The following is a 17,658-nucleotide window of genomic DNA, read 5'->3' as shown; positions in this document are numbered from 1 at the left end:
CATTGTATGACAAAAACAGAGGAAACTATTAGCTTTGATTTATTACTTAGAAAAATAACTTGAATCATTGTTTATAGGCAAACATGGCCTGCCATTCTTTTCTCTTTGATTTCAAAGAAATATTTTAAGTGCATAGTCGGTGCTTCGACTTATTTCTGTTGAACCCTGAAAGAAGCAGTCATGCCTAATATTAAACTTGGAGACTCCCAGATCTGTGGAAGCTAGATTGAGGTGAAATCTATATTCACTTACTCAGATATATTTACATGGTGTAAAAATTAATTTTCAAGTAAGAGTAGAAAACTGTATGGCTTTAACCAGTATCTTCTATAAAGATGTAGAAGTTGATTGAGTATATTATAGTCTCAGATAAGAGATAAGAATGCTATTGTCCTATTCAATTTGAAATATATTTTTAATAAAAATATTTTTAAAAGAATGAAGTAAAACATATTTCTAAAAATATAGATAAATTAAACTTCTCATACCTTGAGACAAAAGAGAAAGGTTTTTATAAAATTTCCTGCAAATATATATAAAGGCACAAGGGACACTAGTTTTAGGGAAGTTTATATTCTATATATTAATTCTAAATAAGAAGATACTTCTGTTTATTTTAATGGAAGAGACCTGTAATTCACAGTACAAGAGAAGTGGAAAGGCCTAAACCAGCCTATTTCCTTAGGTATAAAAAGCATGCCAACATACACAGAAAGGGAAAGTTTCCATGGTCTATTTTACTCTAGGTAACATGCAGGTTAGTTACTCTCTTGTTTCTGAAAATCCTGTTCTGTTAAACATGCATGTTAGTTATCTCATATATTTAGGATATTATAGTGGGTTCTGAACAAAGATGAATTTGGTTTGATCCCAGCCATTAGGGAGTTTATAAACCAGCAGGGAAAGATGCCTCAGTTTGGGAGTAGATGACAAAGTGCTGTCCCAACAGAGAGAATGGTTAGAACTGAGATCATCTAGAAATGGGCAAAAGGGAAGACATGATATTTGACTTGGACCCTAAAAGTGGTGAGGATTATCAATGCCAACTGATGCTTTTTAATAGATGGCTAGATAGGGAAATTAATAATTTATGTATGTGTATCTACCAAACTCTATTCACTAAGGACTGGAAGCAGTGATACAGTGACATCATGGTAGCCATGAGCATATCTAGTGCCCTGATCTTGGTTTCTAGATATCTTCTCCACTAAAAGGAATTGAAGCTCCTTGGAGAAAGTCAAGACTGGGGTAAGAAAGTGAAGAGGAACCTGTGACAGCTTGTGTCAGAAAGTAAGAATGAGGCAAACATGAGAGAAAGGGTACAGAGGCCAGCTTGAATGGGTTCCGAACCACTGACCAAATAGCTGAGTGTCAAAACAGAGATATTAGTGGAGTATAACCATTTGCTAAGATCTGTGGTCTGTGATACTGACAAATAAATGGTTATATTAAAAAAAAATGGGAACAGAAGCCCTTTATAGTAGAAAAGGCACCAGCTCACAAACATAGAAGGAATTACAGAATTGGAAATCACTATTTTGCAACCGTCACAGTAATCACTGATGGAATAGATGTTAAAACTAGAGTGTAGATATTTGATGAGAATGAGGATTCTTGGATATTCTCAAAGTTTTTCCACCAAAAGTACTTACTAATTATGAAGAGGAATTAGTAACTTTACAATGGAAAGACCTGGTAGCTGAATGATCAGAGGTAACCTTGTCAGTGATGGGACAGACGTAAATTGTGTACCTTCTGATATAGTTCACTCAGAAGGACACATCACCTGCCAAACATGCATAACCTAAGTCTAATCAGGAGTAAACATCCAGCAAATACAACTTTTTGGAAACTCTATAGAATAACTGCCAGTACTTTTCACAAATGCCAAGGTCATGAAAGATGAAGGATAACAGAAAGAAGGACTGCTACAGATTAAAGATTAAGCAGACAAGACAGCTAAATGCAAAATGGTGTGATTCTAGACTGGATCCTCAGAAAGAAGTGTTTTTCTTTTACCATAAAAGACATAATGGGGAAAATGGGCAATTTTGAGTGAGTTTTGTAGATGAGAAAATGGTATTCTATCAACATTAGCTCCCTGATTTTGATAATTTGCTAAGTTCTATTAAAGAATGTTGCTGCTTTTTTAGGAAACATACTGAAGTATTTGGGGTTACTTCTACTTATTTTAAGAATGGAAGAAAAACGGTTTGTTTTATATGTGCATATGTATAAACAAATGCACACATCTGCAAAGATCTGTAAGAGAGAGAGGTTTGGGGTCGGGGAGGATAAAATAAACATGGTAAATGCCTGGCTGGAGCATATGGAAATTCTTGTTACTCTTCTTTTAATGCCTCTGAAAATCTGAAATTATTTCTTTTTTTTTTTTTTTTTTTTTTTTTTGAAATTATTTCAAAATAAAAAGTTACTAAAGTAACTAAAGTGGCTTGGGTTTTGCTGGGTGGAACTAGATGTTGTTGAGCAGGGGAACATTAATGCAGAACACTTGTAGAGGAATGTGGGCCAAGACCCAAGGAGGGAAATAGAAGGTATTGGTGAATGGTAATAGTCTATTAATCTGAGATACAAAAACACTGAATTAAAAATGGGAAAACTCAATTGAGGTAGGTGAATCTCAGAAATGAGAGCAGCTCGCTAAAGGTATGCATATCAATGGTAGGAGTTATGTTAAATTTTTTAAATGCTCTAATTTATGGACAGGCATGCATATCATTGAGTATAAATCATGACTAGAAGAATACACCCAAATCTGTAATGCTGGTTGCCTAGGGGCAGGGGAAAAGTTAGGATTAGGGAGGGGAGAGGAGAGGTCAGAATCTCCGTTTGTATTATAGCCTTGATCCCTTAAGAAATTTAAAGGTCTGGGTTAAGTGTACCAAATTGTTGAATGTATGGATCCAGGAGCACGGATATATATATATTTTTGTATATTTTAAACATTTCATGATTTAAAAAAGAAAAGAAATACATTTCTGAATGGTATGGTAGGTGTAGTTGGAAAGACAGGAGAGCTTGGATCACAGAAAGTCCCCAGATACGATTAAAAAAAAAAAAAAATATATATATATATATATATATATATGGATTTTATCAATCACAACAGGAACCTTTTCCTGGAAAACTGAGGTGTTGCATGTTTAAAATCAACTTGTTAAACTATGAGCTTAAAAGAATCCTATTAAATCTGAAGAAAGGTAATTTTCAAAATAAAAAGGTAGAATTATGACTCCCATATTGATATAAAACTCTTTAACACATCTTGAAGGTTTTATTAACTCACGAGGGATCTAGGCAGATGTTTTAACCGGTTCCAAAGAGAATCCAAAGGACAGACACATTTATAGATTAGATTAGATTATAGATTTATAGATTAGAAATAATGAAATGAATATGTAAATGAGGCAGAATTGGCTTTGCCTCCCTCAAGGGTAGGGGAGAAGATAGCTGGCTCCCTATTAGGCAGGATAGAATTTTTATGTCCATATAAATACTTTTCATTATTATCACTTACTTAGCATTTGCCAAGTTCTAAAGCAGTTGGTAGACCTAGCTAGAATCAGATAATCCAGAGGGTGTGCTGTAGGTAGATAATACATAGTCTCCTACTGAATCACACATTTTTCTCCACAATATGTAAACTTTTTATAATTTAAGTTTGTTTGAAGATTCTTATAGCATGATTTCCTAACATTGAATAACTTGAGGATTGTTACCTCTCGAAATATAATACATAAAAAAATCAAGGTGAAGTTTTATGGGTTAGGAAAATAAAATTGTTTTTTCTTTGAAGATCGAATCCCTTCATATTGTAAAATATGTAAGTACACCATTGTAACTACAATGTATTTAAACACTGCTATTTCCAGACAAGTTTTAATATAAACAGAACTCAAAAATAGGACCATGGTGAAGTTCAAATGTTCTTTCCTTTTTGGTTGATTTTTAATGCAGTTTACATAAGCAAGTAACCAAAACGTCCTAAGTGTCATTTCAACCAGGAAATAAAGAGAAATAGTGTGAACAAACAGTCTATTCATAACTACACTCTGTACTAAATTGTAACTACACCGTTCATTGAAAATATTGCTAATATTGATTTTAGATAAGTGTTTTAATGGATAGAACCCTAGGCAGGCCACATCAGCAACTTTAGCAGATCATAAGGAATTTATTGGCTTAACATAGATCATAACTCCTTCTCATGGGGAGGGGCAAATAGTAAATAAAGGACTCAGGCTGTTAATCATTTTGAAAGCCTCTCTGGCTGCTGTTTGATTTCCTGTGTTGAAGCTGAAGATGTCCTTTGGAAGATGGACATGATGGCAGATACTAAGGATGCTGCCAACCTGTCTAGAGATCACAGAAAGGAAGGGGATCCAGCCTGCCCTGATCTCTTCCTTCTTTACTCACTAGGCTACTGCTAAAAGCTGGCTTCTAGTTTGGGGATAGGTCACCTTTTTTTTTTTTTTTTTTTAAACTGACATTTTTTTGGTCTCTTTCTCAGACTGTTTTTTAAAGATTTTATTTATTTATTTGAGAGAGAACACCAAGCGGGAGGAGAGGCAGAGGGAGGCTCCCCACAAACAGGGAGCCCAATGCAGGACTCGATCCCAGAAACAAAGGGTCATGGCCTGAGCTGAAGGCAGACACCTAGGCACCTCTGTTTCCCAGACTCTGAGCACAGTTTTCTCTTTGTCATGACTGAATTAGACTGTAGGGGATCAACAGAAGCCATTTGATTTATTTTTGCAAGGTGTAGTTTAGCTTATTCTAGACCTAGTCTTAACTTTTTTGACCCCACGGAAGAACTGGTCATTACTAGACCTTTTCAGAATTTACAGTTGCCCAGTAGGGGGCGGCAAATATAAAGGGATAACGTGACTGTAGCGCCCTGGTAGTATTTTTCTATTCTGTCCCCTGCCGCTCCACTTCTGGTCTCTCAGTCCTCTTTTCTCTGTTAATTTCATGTGCTTCTTAGCTAGTGACATAAGGCTCACGGAAGAGTGTTTGTTCACACTATTTCTCTTTATTTCCTGGTTGAAATGACACTTAGGACGTTTTGGTTACTTGCTTATGTAAACTGCATTAAAAATCAACCAAAAAGGAAAGAACATTTGAACTTCACCATGGTCCTATTTTTGAGTTCTGTTTATATTAAAACTTGTCTGGAAATAGCAGTGTTTAAATACAGTTAAGCACATCATTTATTTCTCATTCTCATGAAGGCTTTTGGGGTTATGTCCAAAAGTCTTTTCCTCTAGATGGAAAGCCTTCTGGCCCTTTAAATATGAGGTGTTCTTTCGGCGCATTGGAGTATGTGTACAGGTGACATTCCATCTGTCTCTTCACTTAATAACTGTACATGTTAAGAGAATCATCCAGTCCTTTCTCACATCTCCAGATGCCTCGTGATATCTGTCTTTTTAGCTTTTTGTTTTTTTTTTTTTTCTTTAAGATTTTATTTATTTATTCATGAGAGACAGAGAGAGAGAGAGAGAGAGGTAGAGACACAGGCAGAGGGAGAAGCAGTCTTCATGCAGGGAGCCGGACGTGGGACTTGATCCTGGGTCTCCAGGATCATGCCCTGGGCCGAAGGCGTCGCTAAACTGCTGAGCCACCTGGGCTGCCCCCAGCTTTGTGGGTTGTTTTTTTTTTTTTAAATTTTTTTATTTATTTATGATAGTCACACAGAGAGAGAGAGAGAGAGAGAGAGAGAGGGGCAGAGACACAGGCAGAGGGAGAAGCAGGCTCCATGCACCGGGAGCCCGATGTGGGATTTGATCCTGGGTCTCCGGGATTGCGCCCTGGGCCAAAGGCAGGGGCCAAACCGCTGCGCCACCCAGGGATCCCGCTTTGTGGGTTTTGATTGTTTTGTAAAGTATCATTTGGGCACTTTTTTTTTTCTTTTCCTTTCTGGTAAATATTTGATCATTGATTTTATTTAGCTCAGTTCAGAAATTCTGATAGTAATTTGTATCTAACTTATTTTTAACATGTTTAATTGTTTAACCTTGAGATTTTGATCTTGTTTTCTATATATATTGTGATGTTATCAACCTGCCCAAATGATTTCTTTTTTCTCTCTGTAGGCACCAGAATTTCCTGAGTTCACCACGAAAGTCCAAGAAGCTATCAATTCCCTGGGGGGCAGTGTATTTCCTAAGCTTAACTGGAGCGCCCCAAGGGTAGGAACACATCAGTAAATCTCTCACTGTTTGAATATTCTTTGTTTTGCTACTCATTTCTTTTTATATCCTCACAGAGGGTCTAATTTTATTCCTAATTCTAGGGAAAATACTGTGGAACTTATTTTTATTTCCCCCCTCCTACATTCCTGATTTTGCACTTTCCCGGGTCTATAAAATACTATATATTTTGTCAGAAGACAGTTGCAACCTCTTGTATTGCTGATCATGCTAGAATCTGAGGAAGGCCATTCTCTGCCCTTTCTAAACTTTACCTGTTCAGTGTAACAGAGAAATTTTTCTCTGTTGAAAAATAATGAAAATTTAAATGTCATAGGACCTAGAAATAGAGCCATTTGGGAAATCAACTGACGTTTTCTTAAATTGTGTTTTATTATTAAAAGTTTTTTTTTGTTTTTACGTCAAGGTCTATAGAAAAATTCACTTTTTTTTCTAATCCGATAGAAAACAACTATGGCAGCAAAGCTCATTTAAGGAATCAAAGATTTATTTGCATTTTCAAAAATTAGCCCATGTGCCTTTCTTTTCTTATTCTAAAATGAATGACAAATTGTACCTAACCTACCCTTTATTTTTACTGATTATAATTAGTTACACGTGTACATAATTTAAATTTTTAAAAGATCTGGACGCTTGCTCCCCATACCAGCAGGTCCAGACATTTGCTTTGCTTCACCATTTCTCACTCCTCAGAGACAACTGCATTCCCTATTTCAGTGCATTCTTTTATTATTTTACTTTACTACTTTATTCATTAGCTATAGATATTCATTATGGCTTCCCACTCAGGAATGACAACGTTGCTCACTCTCCTCTCCCATTCCCGCTGCTTTATGTTCTACTCTCCTCATTGGAGTACTGTTGTGTCTTGATTAGGTCAGGATGCAGTGTTTCTGATATTATGGTAATGCGGACACTGTGTGCACATCTGATAGATACTGTACAGGGTGACTTCGTGTTCCTGTTCAACCTTCTGTTTTCCCCGGAATTCATGGTTTTCTCTGTATATACTTTTGTTTCAGTGAAGGTAAATCTCTGGTCATCGTGCCATTCTCAGCCAGAAGTTCATTGTCTTTTTCATTGGGAGAAATTATAAAAAAGCTATTATTAAAAAGTTATTGAAACTCATTTTTAGTTTGTGTATGAGCAGTAATTTGAATCATTCGTTATTGCTGAACAGGGCTGAGGCTTTCCACTTAAGATGGGTCAATTATTTGTGATTTGAACTTATTCACTTGTTCATTCATATTTTATTTTTTGTGTGCCTACCTGTGCCACTGCTTTCTTTCACGTGTAGATAATTAGTTTTTTGCAATCATTAGTTTTCTCAAAATTAGATTATTGCCGAAAAATTAGATTATTGCCCTGTGTCTGATATATGGGAGAAGTATGTTTAGTAAATGACTTATTCTATCATTTTTAGGCATGTTTTGCTAAGCTTTGTGCCTAACATGCCTGCTGTGCTTACCTTTTCTTGATTCGTATGTATGAGATATCCACCATTTAAAACTGTGAAGGTGCAGAGTATCTCCTCTCCTCTCTCAGATTTGATAGGCATGGGTCTAAACTGCTCCAGCCCTTACACTTGAGGTGTTCCCACTGTCACTGCCCAGAAGCAAGAAGAGAGAAATGATCTCCTTTTTTCTTAGCTGGTCAGGCTCGCTCTTTACACCTTGATCTTTTAGCTGAAGTGTCAGCACTTCTGATACTCCTTCACCCCTTTTTCATCATCAGTAAAACAAACACAGAAAAGTGCTTGGCCTAAGCAGGAAGGTGAGGACCTTAACAGCTCAATGTTTGGAACCCAGCATACAACACGCAGTGGCCCTGCTCTTGGTCATTCAGAAGTGTAGTTTGACATTGGACAGTATAGCTAAAAGGTCCTCCCTGAACTTTTCCTTTAAATGTGATGTGCATTATCAACTTTGTGTGTAGGGCTGAGCCTCATTCATAGCAACTGACTTGGAGTATATACTAAGTAGCATATGCTTTATTATTATTATTTAGGATGCATACTGGATAGCAATGAACAGTTCTTTGAAATGTAAAACCCTCAGCGACATCTTTCTGTTGTTCAAGAGTTCTGACTTCATCACTCGTGACTTCACTCAGCCGTAAGTATATGCCTCTTGATCTCCCATCAGTAGCTTTTGTACTTAGGAGAGTTTTGCTGAAGACGAAATCCCATTACTTCCAGTACTGTTAAAAACAGCAGTTTCTGGGTACCTGGGTGGCTCAGTCGGTGAAGCATCTGCCTTTGGCTCAAGTCATGATCTCAGGGTCCTGGGATCGGGTTCCCTGTCAGGCTCTTTGCTCAGTGATGAGTCTGCTTCTCCCTCTCCCGCTGCCCCTCCCCCTGCTGGTGCTCTCTGTCTCTCTCTCAAATAAATAAATCTTTAAAAAAAAAAAAACAGGGATCCCTGGGTGGCGCAGCGGTTTGGCGCCTGCCTTTGGCCCAGGGCGCGATCCTGGAGACCCGGGATCGAATCCCACATCGGGCTCCCGGTGCATGGAGCCTGGTTCTCCCTCTGCCTGTGTCTCTGCCTCTCTCTCTCTCTCTCTCTCTGTGAGACTATCATAAATAAATAAAAATTTAAAAAAAATAAAAATAAAAATAAAAAAAATAAAAATAAAAAAAAAAACAGTTCCATATAACAAAATCTAATAAAGCCAACCTTTCTTTTCCTTTGATAGTCATTGCTCTACGGTGAATATTTATAGATATCAAGGGCTTTCTTTGTATCTGCCCATTAAATATTTTGGTAATTTTTTTCTCATAAAATCAACATAGGCTTATCATAGAAAAATAAAATTAAGGATTCGAGCTAAACAAGAACAGGAAATGTAGAAGCACCCATGATCTTGCCAAAGTTGGTTTTATGCCAGAATTCTTTCTGTGTGTACGTATAATATAGATATACCTGTCTATAACCATATTCTTTTTTTTTCTAACCATATTCTGATCTTTTAAGAGAAAAATGGCATCATTTAGTTCATATTGCTTAGTAGCCTGCAGTATATAGCCAACATCTTTATGTGTCATTAAATACTTGCATGCATCATTTTTTAAAATTACCTTAATGGTGTTCCACTGGATAGCTCCAACATGATTTGTTTGATCAGCCTTCTGTTTTCGTATAGTCCCGCAGTGAATATCCCTAAGCTAAATTTTTGTACATGTTCCTAATTTTTTTCTAGAATAAATTTCTAGAAGGGGAATTGCTATTTTCCTTTCTTCGCCAGTTTCTCTTTGGCTAAAGAACTTGACTCTGTGCTGTCTTTGTCGTAGGCAGGAAACATACCTGCACTGTTGACCTGCTGCTGAGCTCTTTGTACTCTCTTGTTCTGTCATTGAACAGATATTCTTCCAGATTTCTCATCCTACCCATTGTAAACAAACCAGTACTGAATTTAAACTAATACTTAAACTGACCTCTAACAGAATAAAGCATATCACAAAACCCAGCAACCAAGCAGGTGATTGGGGTACAAACGCTGTGTACACATGCCACTTCTTTCCCACTGGTCCGTATAGTCTGCCCTGCCCATTCACCCCATTTCAGCCTCAAATTTTTTCTTGAGGAGGAACCTGGCACCAAACCATAAACTCACTGCATGTCAGCTGTGTGCTTTGTCTTTTTGCCTTTGAGTGCGGCTGGGGTGCTAATTTCATTATGATGGTGATGAAGGGAATAAAGTTGAGTGATCAGAAAGGAGAGGCTGGTTGTATCGTAAGTTTATTATAGAAGGAGTTTACCTGTACTGCTCTTTCTAGTTCATTTACTGAGAAAAGCTTTATATGGTTTCGTTATTTCATTGTCCACCCTTTATGGTCACGTTGGCACAGATGTTACGGTGTTTAGTGGCCCTTGCCAGTAGCCCTGGCATTTCCATTCTCAGAGAGGCCCTCTGGCTTGAGGAAGTCGTAGCTATCATCTTTGTCCATTATAAAGCTTTTAGACATCTCGCGCTTTTGAGTAAAGAGTCCTTAAAATACATTACATTAAAAATGCTCTGTACCTGTTCCTTCATCAGATAGGGGTTCTCATGTATGTTTCATAATAGTTGCATTGAGGGTAGGAGGACATCTTTTCCTTTCCAAAGATAATGGTAAGTTGCTTTTAATTCTCTATGGCTGATGGTTTTTTAAATCACCTTTGTGGCTTGGTGAATCACAGCTGCTCCTTAGCCTGCCTCCCCCTCTTTGTCATGAGTGAATCTAACGAGACTCCAGTAGAAAGTAAAAATACCAGTCAGTTGTTTGGCTTTCTGTGCTCTTTGACCTTTTAATGGAAGGGAAGGTAAGTTGGCAAGTGAATTTGAGGCCTTGGATTAAGAGTGTTTACCCACAGAATACCATCCTTCTCCTAGTCTAAATAATTGGGAGTTGGCAGGAACAAACTCCAAGCACCAAGCTTGCAGCCTTTCAGCTGGGTGGTTCTAATTAGTTACCCTCTTCTGGAGTATTTGTCAGTAGGAGGCTGCATAGCAATAAGTCTTGTCACCATAAAAATCTGTATTGCTAGAATCTATAGCAGAAGATGAACTTTTGTCACATAGGCTGTTCAGAACTCCCTAAAGAACAAATTCAGAGTGTAATTCTTTAAATTAGACAGGATTGTGTCGGTGACTTAATCTCTTTTCTTCTGTCAGCTAGAAAATTGAGGCCTAATCTATTTAGTCATTTGTTCCCACAAGCTAGTTAGTATTAGTAGAACCAAAACCAGAATATAATTTCAGTAACACCATTTTAAATGGTTTCTGTATTTCCACTTAGTAAATTCATAAATTCTTCCTTTAAAAATGCTTCAAATTAAAATACAACAGAATATTATAATAAATTTAATTTTATAAGAATTTATTGTATAATAAAAATATAAATAAACCTATAAATATAAATATAGGCTCTAATAAGATATTATGGAGTATTATATAATTATCTTGATATGTATAAGATTATATAATATTATGAAAGTGACATTATGTTGTTTATACTATTTTGGGGCTTGTCTCAAAAAAAGAAAGATATTCCAGTCAGGATTGCAAGCTAACAGAAGGCCAACTAAAAGTAGTTTACACATGCAGAGTTTTTAAAAATATACTATTTAACAAGGACTCTGGAGCATGGGTCTTTCTAGAGTTAATGGAGCTGTACATCAAGGTCTCTGGGGAGCCAGGTTCTTCCAGTCTTTCCCCCCACTCTCATGCTTGGCATACTGGCATGGTATTTGGGATTATCACCTACTGGTTACAAGATTGGTGCTACAGTTCTGGGCATCACAGGAAGACATGACAGTATCTGAACCAAAAATAGAAGGGGTGGTGTGTTTCCTCTCACTCCTCTCTGTATGTGAGCAAGTAAGGCATTTTGGAGGCTTCCCAAGAAATTTCCTGTCAGGCTCATTGGTCACACAGTGACCCAGCCTAATCCAGCAGCTGGCAAAGGGGACAGAAATGCTGTGACTGGTTTAGACCGGAGCTGTCAGACATTAGCACACATCAAGACCATCTGATGGGTTTGATGAAACACAGATTGCTGGTCCTCTCCCTGAGCTTTTGGTTCAGTAGGCTGGGAGTGGGGCCCAAGAATATAATTTCTAAGAAGTTCCTGGGTTATCCTGATGATGCTCGTATAGGCCCACACCTCGGGTACGGCAGTATGGCAGTAGATTAAGCAACACATGCATCCCTGGGATTCTGGAAGGTACTGCAGAACACAAGTGCTTCCTGCTCCAACAGTCACAGTTCTATTAGCAAGGATGAAGGTTGGGACTAGCTGGAGAGAGACAAGCAGTACTGTCTGCCACATTTGTAATCTGATACAAAATATTAAGTACTCTTATTTTTCCTGTTCCTCAACTGGTTATTGTACACAGGAAGCTTTAAAAAGGAGAAGTGTGACAAACTTTACACAACCTGTGTGCACAGTACTCACTGAGCAAACTATTTGCCCAGATATAAACATTTTATGTGGTTAGACTTGTTGAGTCTCAAGGCTGCTTTCAATAATTATTTTATTGATTAAGTGTCACTTTGGTGGGCCATGGCCAGAAAATAATATCCAGTATTCAGTTGGCATTTAGAAGAAAGGGCTGAGCGAGTGAAAAAATGAATCCATTAAATGTTTCTCTGAGAGATTTGTCACCCACAAGATAGCTTTGACCAAAGCTCAGGAGATTTCACTTGGCTTAGTAATTTAACGTAGCTATGCCTGATGGATTGTATGCATTCTTAAGATTATCACAAAACTGGTTATTAATCTTAAAACTCAGCAAGTAGTATGAGGAGTAAAATTTTGCATGTAACTTGGACCTATAGAACCTGTACTTTGCAATTTTTTTTTTTTTTTAAGATTTTACTTATTTATTCATGAGAGACACAGAGAGGCAAAGACATAGGGCGAGGGAGATGCAGGCTCCTCTCAAGGAGCTCAATGGAGGGACTCAATCCCAGACTCTGGGATCATGCCCTGAGCCAAAGGCAGGTGCTCAACTGCTGAGTCACCCAGGGGCCCCTACCTTGTGATTTTTAAGGCCTGTTTAATGAGATGACACTTTTTTCTGCTGTAGATTGTTTTAATTTTAAATAGCATATTTTTGAAAAAGAATTCTATGAAAATTCAAATGAACATACCCAATGATCCTTAGTTCAGTATCATATTACTTTTATCTTTTGTTTTCCACCACCAGTGAAATCTGGAATGGAATCTGTACACCAATACTCTTAACTTTTCTCTTGTTGTTTTCATGAGCAACAATCTACACCACCAGGACTTTGATGCTTAATGTTCCATGGTCTGCATTTTTTTTCCTGCCCATGATTCACACTTTTTCTTGCACTTAGCAAGTGTTTACTGTGAGGTATAATGTAGCCTTCCAACTTTTAAAAAAAGCTTACCAATGAGAATTGTGCCTTAGTAAATATCTAGGGTGGTGTGCCACTTTAAAGCATTAGTGATTGTGTTTACTGCCACTTCAGAAAGCTTTAATGAAGGTGTTTTCTCCCTACTTGTGAGAAAAAGTACATTGTGACCTCAGCCAATGGACTTAGGTCATACCTAAGTTGCCTAGAGTAAATAAATCCACGTAGACACTATCCTCAAAGTATACTGATAGTGTGATTCTCCTTTCCCCACTCCTGTCATGTGACTGGCCCACATTAGAAACCCAACTCCTACCACTTGAATAGGTAATATTGCAAATCTGTACCTCCAGTGCCAGAATCTCACCCCTTACCCCCAACACATATGATTCATCTTCAACTCAAATGTTTTCCACTAACATGGTTCTCTGTTTTCATCTCCATCTAGCTCTTTCTTGTACAGTATATTTCCTAATCGTAGCACAGCCCAGCACAGTGCAGGCACACGTATCCTTTCCTGGTCGTCTCCTGTTTTCCCCGTAACAAAGCATGGGACGCATTCTGTTTCATTTGTCTGTTGGAGTACATCCATCTTTTTCTGAGTCCCCTCGGCTCCACACACCCGCATCCTTCTCATTGAATGCATTACATTTGTTCTCTTTTGATGTGTGAAATATTTGGAACAGCATGATAAAAACTTGTTGAGCACAGCTATGAAGTTCACAGAAAAAAGTATGTCAATCTTAAGACGTGTTTAGGGCATAATGAATAGGTCTATTTATGCTAAGACCTCGTGGCTGACAGGAAATGCAGTCTTGTTGAAGTTGAGGTAATGATTTGGGCAGTAGCTTGAGTAGAAATGAAAGAAAAAAGATGGCTCTCCTGCCTGCCCATCATCAGGGCTGGTGGAGCACACAGTCCTTGCCATTTTGGGCTAGAACCTCCCCCCCTTTCTTTTCTTTTTTAAAATTTGGATCTAGAACTTTATTCTCAAAAATTCCTATTAACTGGCTAGTTTCAAAATATTTTAGAAATACACTGGCATAATTTCATAGTAGCTTTCATCAGAATAGACTTTTGGGTTTTGTTGGTTTTTTTCCAAAATAAAATCTTTACTGTTGTATCTGAGAATTTTTTTTAGTTTGTAATTCTCATTGTAGATAACATAACATTCATCGTTTAATAACATTTGTGTTTATTTTGGAGTTTTAGTGGCTAGCTAGAGGAACTATAGTTAAAATTCAATATAGGAGCCTCCTTTCTATCCAGATTGTAGAGTGACTGATTTAATACTACTTTTTTTTTACCTTGTTGAAAATTTCAAGGAAATCTTCTGAGTTATAATAAAATACTTATCTAGGAAAAAAAATTTAGGAGTGGGATTTATTTATTTATTTATTTATTTATTTTTAAATTTTTATTTATTTATGATAGGCACACAGTGAGAGAGAGAGAGGCAGAGACACAGGCAGAGGGAGAAGCAGGCTCCATGCACCGGGAGCCCGACGTGGGATCCGATCCCGGGTCTCCAGGATCGCGCCCTGGGCCAAAGGCAGGCGCCAAACCGTTGCACCACCCAGGGATCCCCGGATTTATTTATTTTAAAAAATTTTTAAATATTTTATTTATTTATTTATTCATGAAAGAGAGAGAGAGAGAGGAACAGACACAGGCAGAGGGAGAAGCAGGCTCCACAGAGGGAGCTCGACGTGGGACTCGATCCCAGGTCTCCAGGATCACACCCTGGGCTGAAGGCGGCGCTAAACCGCTGAGCCACCTGGGCTGCCCAGGAGTGGGATTTAAACACACATACACCCACACAATATGCTCATAAGTGTACATGAAAATGGTAAGTACTAATTATAGCTAGACTGTTCAGGTTGGCAGAGATCTTCGAGTGAGATTCAAAACGTTCTTATTTGTAATTATAAAAGAACTGTAAGAAACTGATCATTAATTTCTGGTTTTAGCTAAGTAGCAGGCTAAGATAACTTGAAAAATCTTTTGTTACAACTTATCTAGAGATGCTGGGCAAAAAATAAACTAGAACACAAAAATTCATGAGAAACAAAAGGCAAATTCCAGATGCAAGAAATGTAAAGAGGACAGAAAATCAGAGAGTTAGGTAGATAAGCCTTTTAGGGGTTCTTATCAGAGCTGTTAAGGGACATAACTTAATCCCCTTATGGAACTGGAGGCCAAGCATTAAGCCAAAATAAAGTGAGGATTTGGAAGAGACTGTTTTGCACCTTCAGTTAAGGATGAACAAGAAAAAAAATTCATCCATTGGCACAGAGATAAGGAAGCAGGACTGAAACCTCTTGGGCACTAGGTTTTTCATTTTAAAAAGTTGAAATGTCACGTCTAGATGTCATAATGAACTTTGGAAAACAGAATTTAAATCACCTGCCTGATTAGAGATCTCCCAAACTATTAATGTAAAAGTCAGTCCTCTAGTCATTTTTACCCTTGAGGCACCTAGGAGATGCAAATACGAAGTGTTCTGGGAAGATGCCACAACCTAGCCCTCCTGTGGGGCCCCCAGCAAGATGAGCCACACCAAATAGGCTCTCATGCTAGAAATAAGAAAATCTGTGAGAAAACAGTACATTGTGCCTCAAGATGAGACAACAGACAAGACGAGGAAGTAGAGCTGTATGAATTAAAAATAACAGAAGTCTCAAAGATAACATAAAGGAAGTGTTGTAATTAATTAAACTCATAAAAAGAATTGGGACTCTTTGAACAAGTTTTAGGTCCATTAATTTAGATATAAGGATCGTAAAAATTCCCGTGTTGTTGGTACCCTAATTATCTTACTCATTTTTGCTTTTTAAACCTACCTCCTCCAGAATGCAAATGAAATCTAAATATTCACACACACTGTTCTTTGCAGTATTTCAGCTGAGCTCTTGAAAATGCTGTTACTGACCTTTACATTCAGGCTTAACTAGCTGGCTCTGCACTGTTCTTTCGTAGGAACCGTACTGGACCATCTGGTTAATCATCTTAATAAGAAAAAGCCTTATACAATAATCTCACATACCACAGACATTCTCACTTCTACTTTCTGAAACTAACCAAGTTTTTAAAATAACATTAAAATGTTAAACCAATCAACCCTTAAAAAATAATATTATAGATTGGGAGAATGCAAATATGTATTAAAAGGTAAAGCTGTTTTAAAGTAGCTATATGAGGATTAACCAGGGCTGAAATCAGTATTTGTAGGAATATTGAAGCATTAAAAACATTAAACAATGAAGATCTTTGTTTTAGAATTGTGCCTTTTGGGTTTCCTGTAGTATTTTAAAAATGGTAGGTATAGAACCTTAATCCACCTTGTTCTTTATAGAATAATAATAATAACCTCTGTTACCAGATTTATAAAAACTGTGGCACCCACATGATTAAAATCACATTTCAAAAATGAGAATGAAAAAAATTTGTTATGTGGAACTATTAAAAAAGATGATCAATGACTTTTTTAGATGCATCTGGTATTTATGGCGTTTTGTTTTGTTTTTTAGCTAAAGTCTGAGAGCTTTAATAGCAGCTTTTTTTTTTTTTTTTTCTTTTTGAGAGAGAGAGAGCATGTGGGCAGGGCAGGGAGGGACAGAAAGAGAGAGAAAGAAAAGCTGACTCCATACTGAGCTCAGGGCTGGATCTCACAAACCTGAACCGAAATCAAGAGTCGGACACAACCGACTGAGCCCCCAGGCGCCCCTGACAGCCACTCTTGAACGTCCATCCTTGCAGGTTTAGTGCCCTTCCTACCACTTATTTGATTTCGCACCTTTCAGAACCTTGATGTCCTCATGTGATAAACATTGATATTAATAGACTTTCTCATAGGATTATTGGTGCCTGTTCATTAATACAAGAGAGAACCCATTGCTTTTCAACAAAGCATGTTGGGTGTACTTTTCTTGGTAATTCAGATTATATCTGCCCATCCATGCCTAATTGTTAGTAGGAATAAAAGTTTTTTTCTGAGAAGCTCAGCCAACCAAATAAATTGGAATTGTTATTGTTTGTAGTACAAATTACAAAAGATTACAGAGAATTCCAACCTAATCAAATATTCAGGGGAATTGAAAAGCTTTTCAAACTCAGTTTTACTTGTAAGTTGCATAAAAGATCTTTAAAAGTATTTTTTGTTTTGTTTGCGTGGGGTTTTTCTTTTTAATAAAAATGTCTCTCCCCTGCAAGTTTTGCTCACTCTTTAATTGTTAGTCTTCTCCAAGTTTCTGTCATCTGCCTAAGGTGATTGCTTCTATTTACTTCCTCGACTTTAGCTCTAGTACCTATGTGATTACCTCCAGATGATTGTCTTCACCTCCTCCTTCTCTTTGAGTTTCCTTATTTCCAGTTGCTTCTTAGACATCTCTGTGCAGTTCTCCTAGGATGTCTCTAACTCTCCACATACAAACATATTTCTCTACTTCACCCCTGTCACTTGCTTTTCTCTCAGTCTGAGTGAATGGCATTCCCATCACTATCCAGCCAGGCATCAAAAGAGACCTTGGTCATCCCTACTCCATTTTCCCTAACCCCTCACTTT

General features: G+C 37.5%; 1 protein-coding gene across 3 annotated transcripts in view; it reads left to right on the top strand.

Annotated features, from left to right (window-relative positions):
• Nucleotides 1-17,658, top strand: part of CDC123 (cell division cycle 123) — a 55,207-nt gene that overhangs the window by 18,317 nt on the left and 19,232 nt on the right. For all 3 annotated transcript variants that reach the window (XM_077897225.1, XM_077897224.1, XM_077897226.1), the window contains 2 exons: nt 6,117-6,212; nt 8,241-8,347. In XM_077897225.1, coding sequence (XP_077753351.1) covers nt 6,117-6,212; nt 8,241-8,347 — 203 coding nt within the window. The remainder of the gene's footprint in view (nt 1-6,116; nt 6,213-8,240; nt 8,348-17,658) is intronic.

This window comes from Canis aureus, chromosome 5 (assembly GCF_053574225.1).
Source record: "Canis aureus isolate CA01 chromosome 5, VMU_Caureus_v.1.0, whole genome shotgun sequence".
Lineage (NCBI taxonomy): Eukaryota > Metazoa > Chordata > Mammalia > Carnivora > Canidae > Canis > Canis aureus.
The sequence above is the reverse complement of the archived record's forward strand: the minus strand, read 5'-3'. Positions and strand labels throughout refer to the sequence as shown.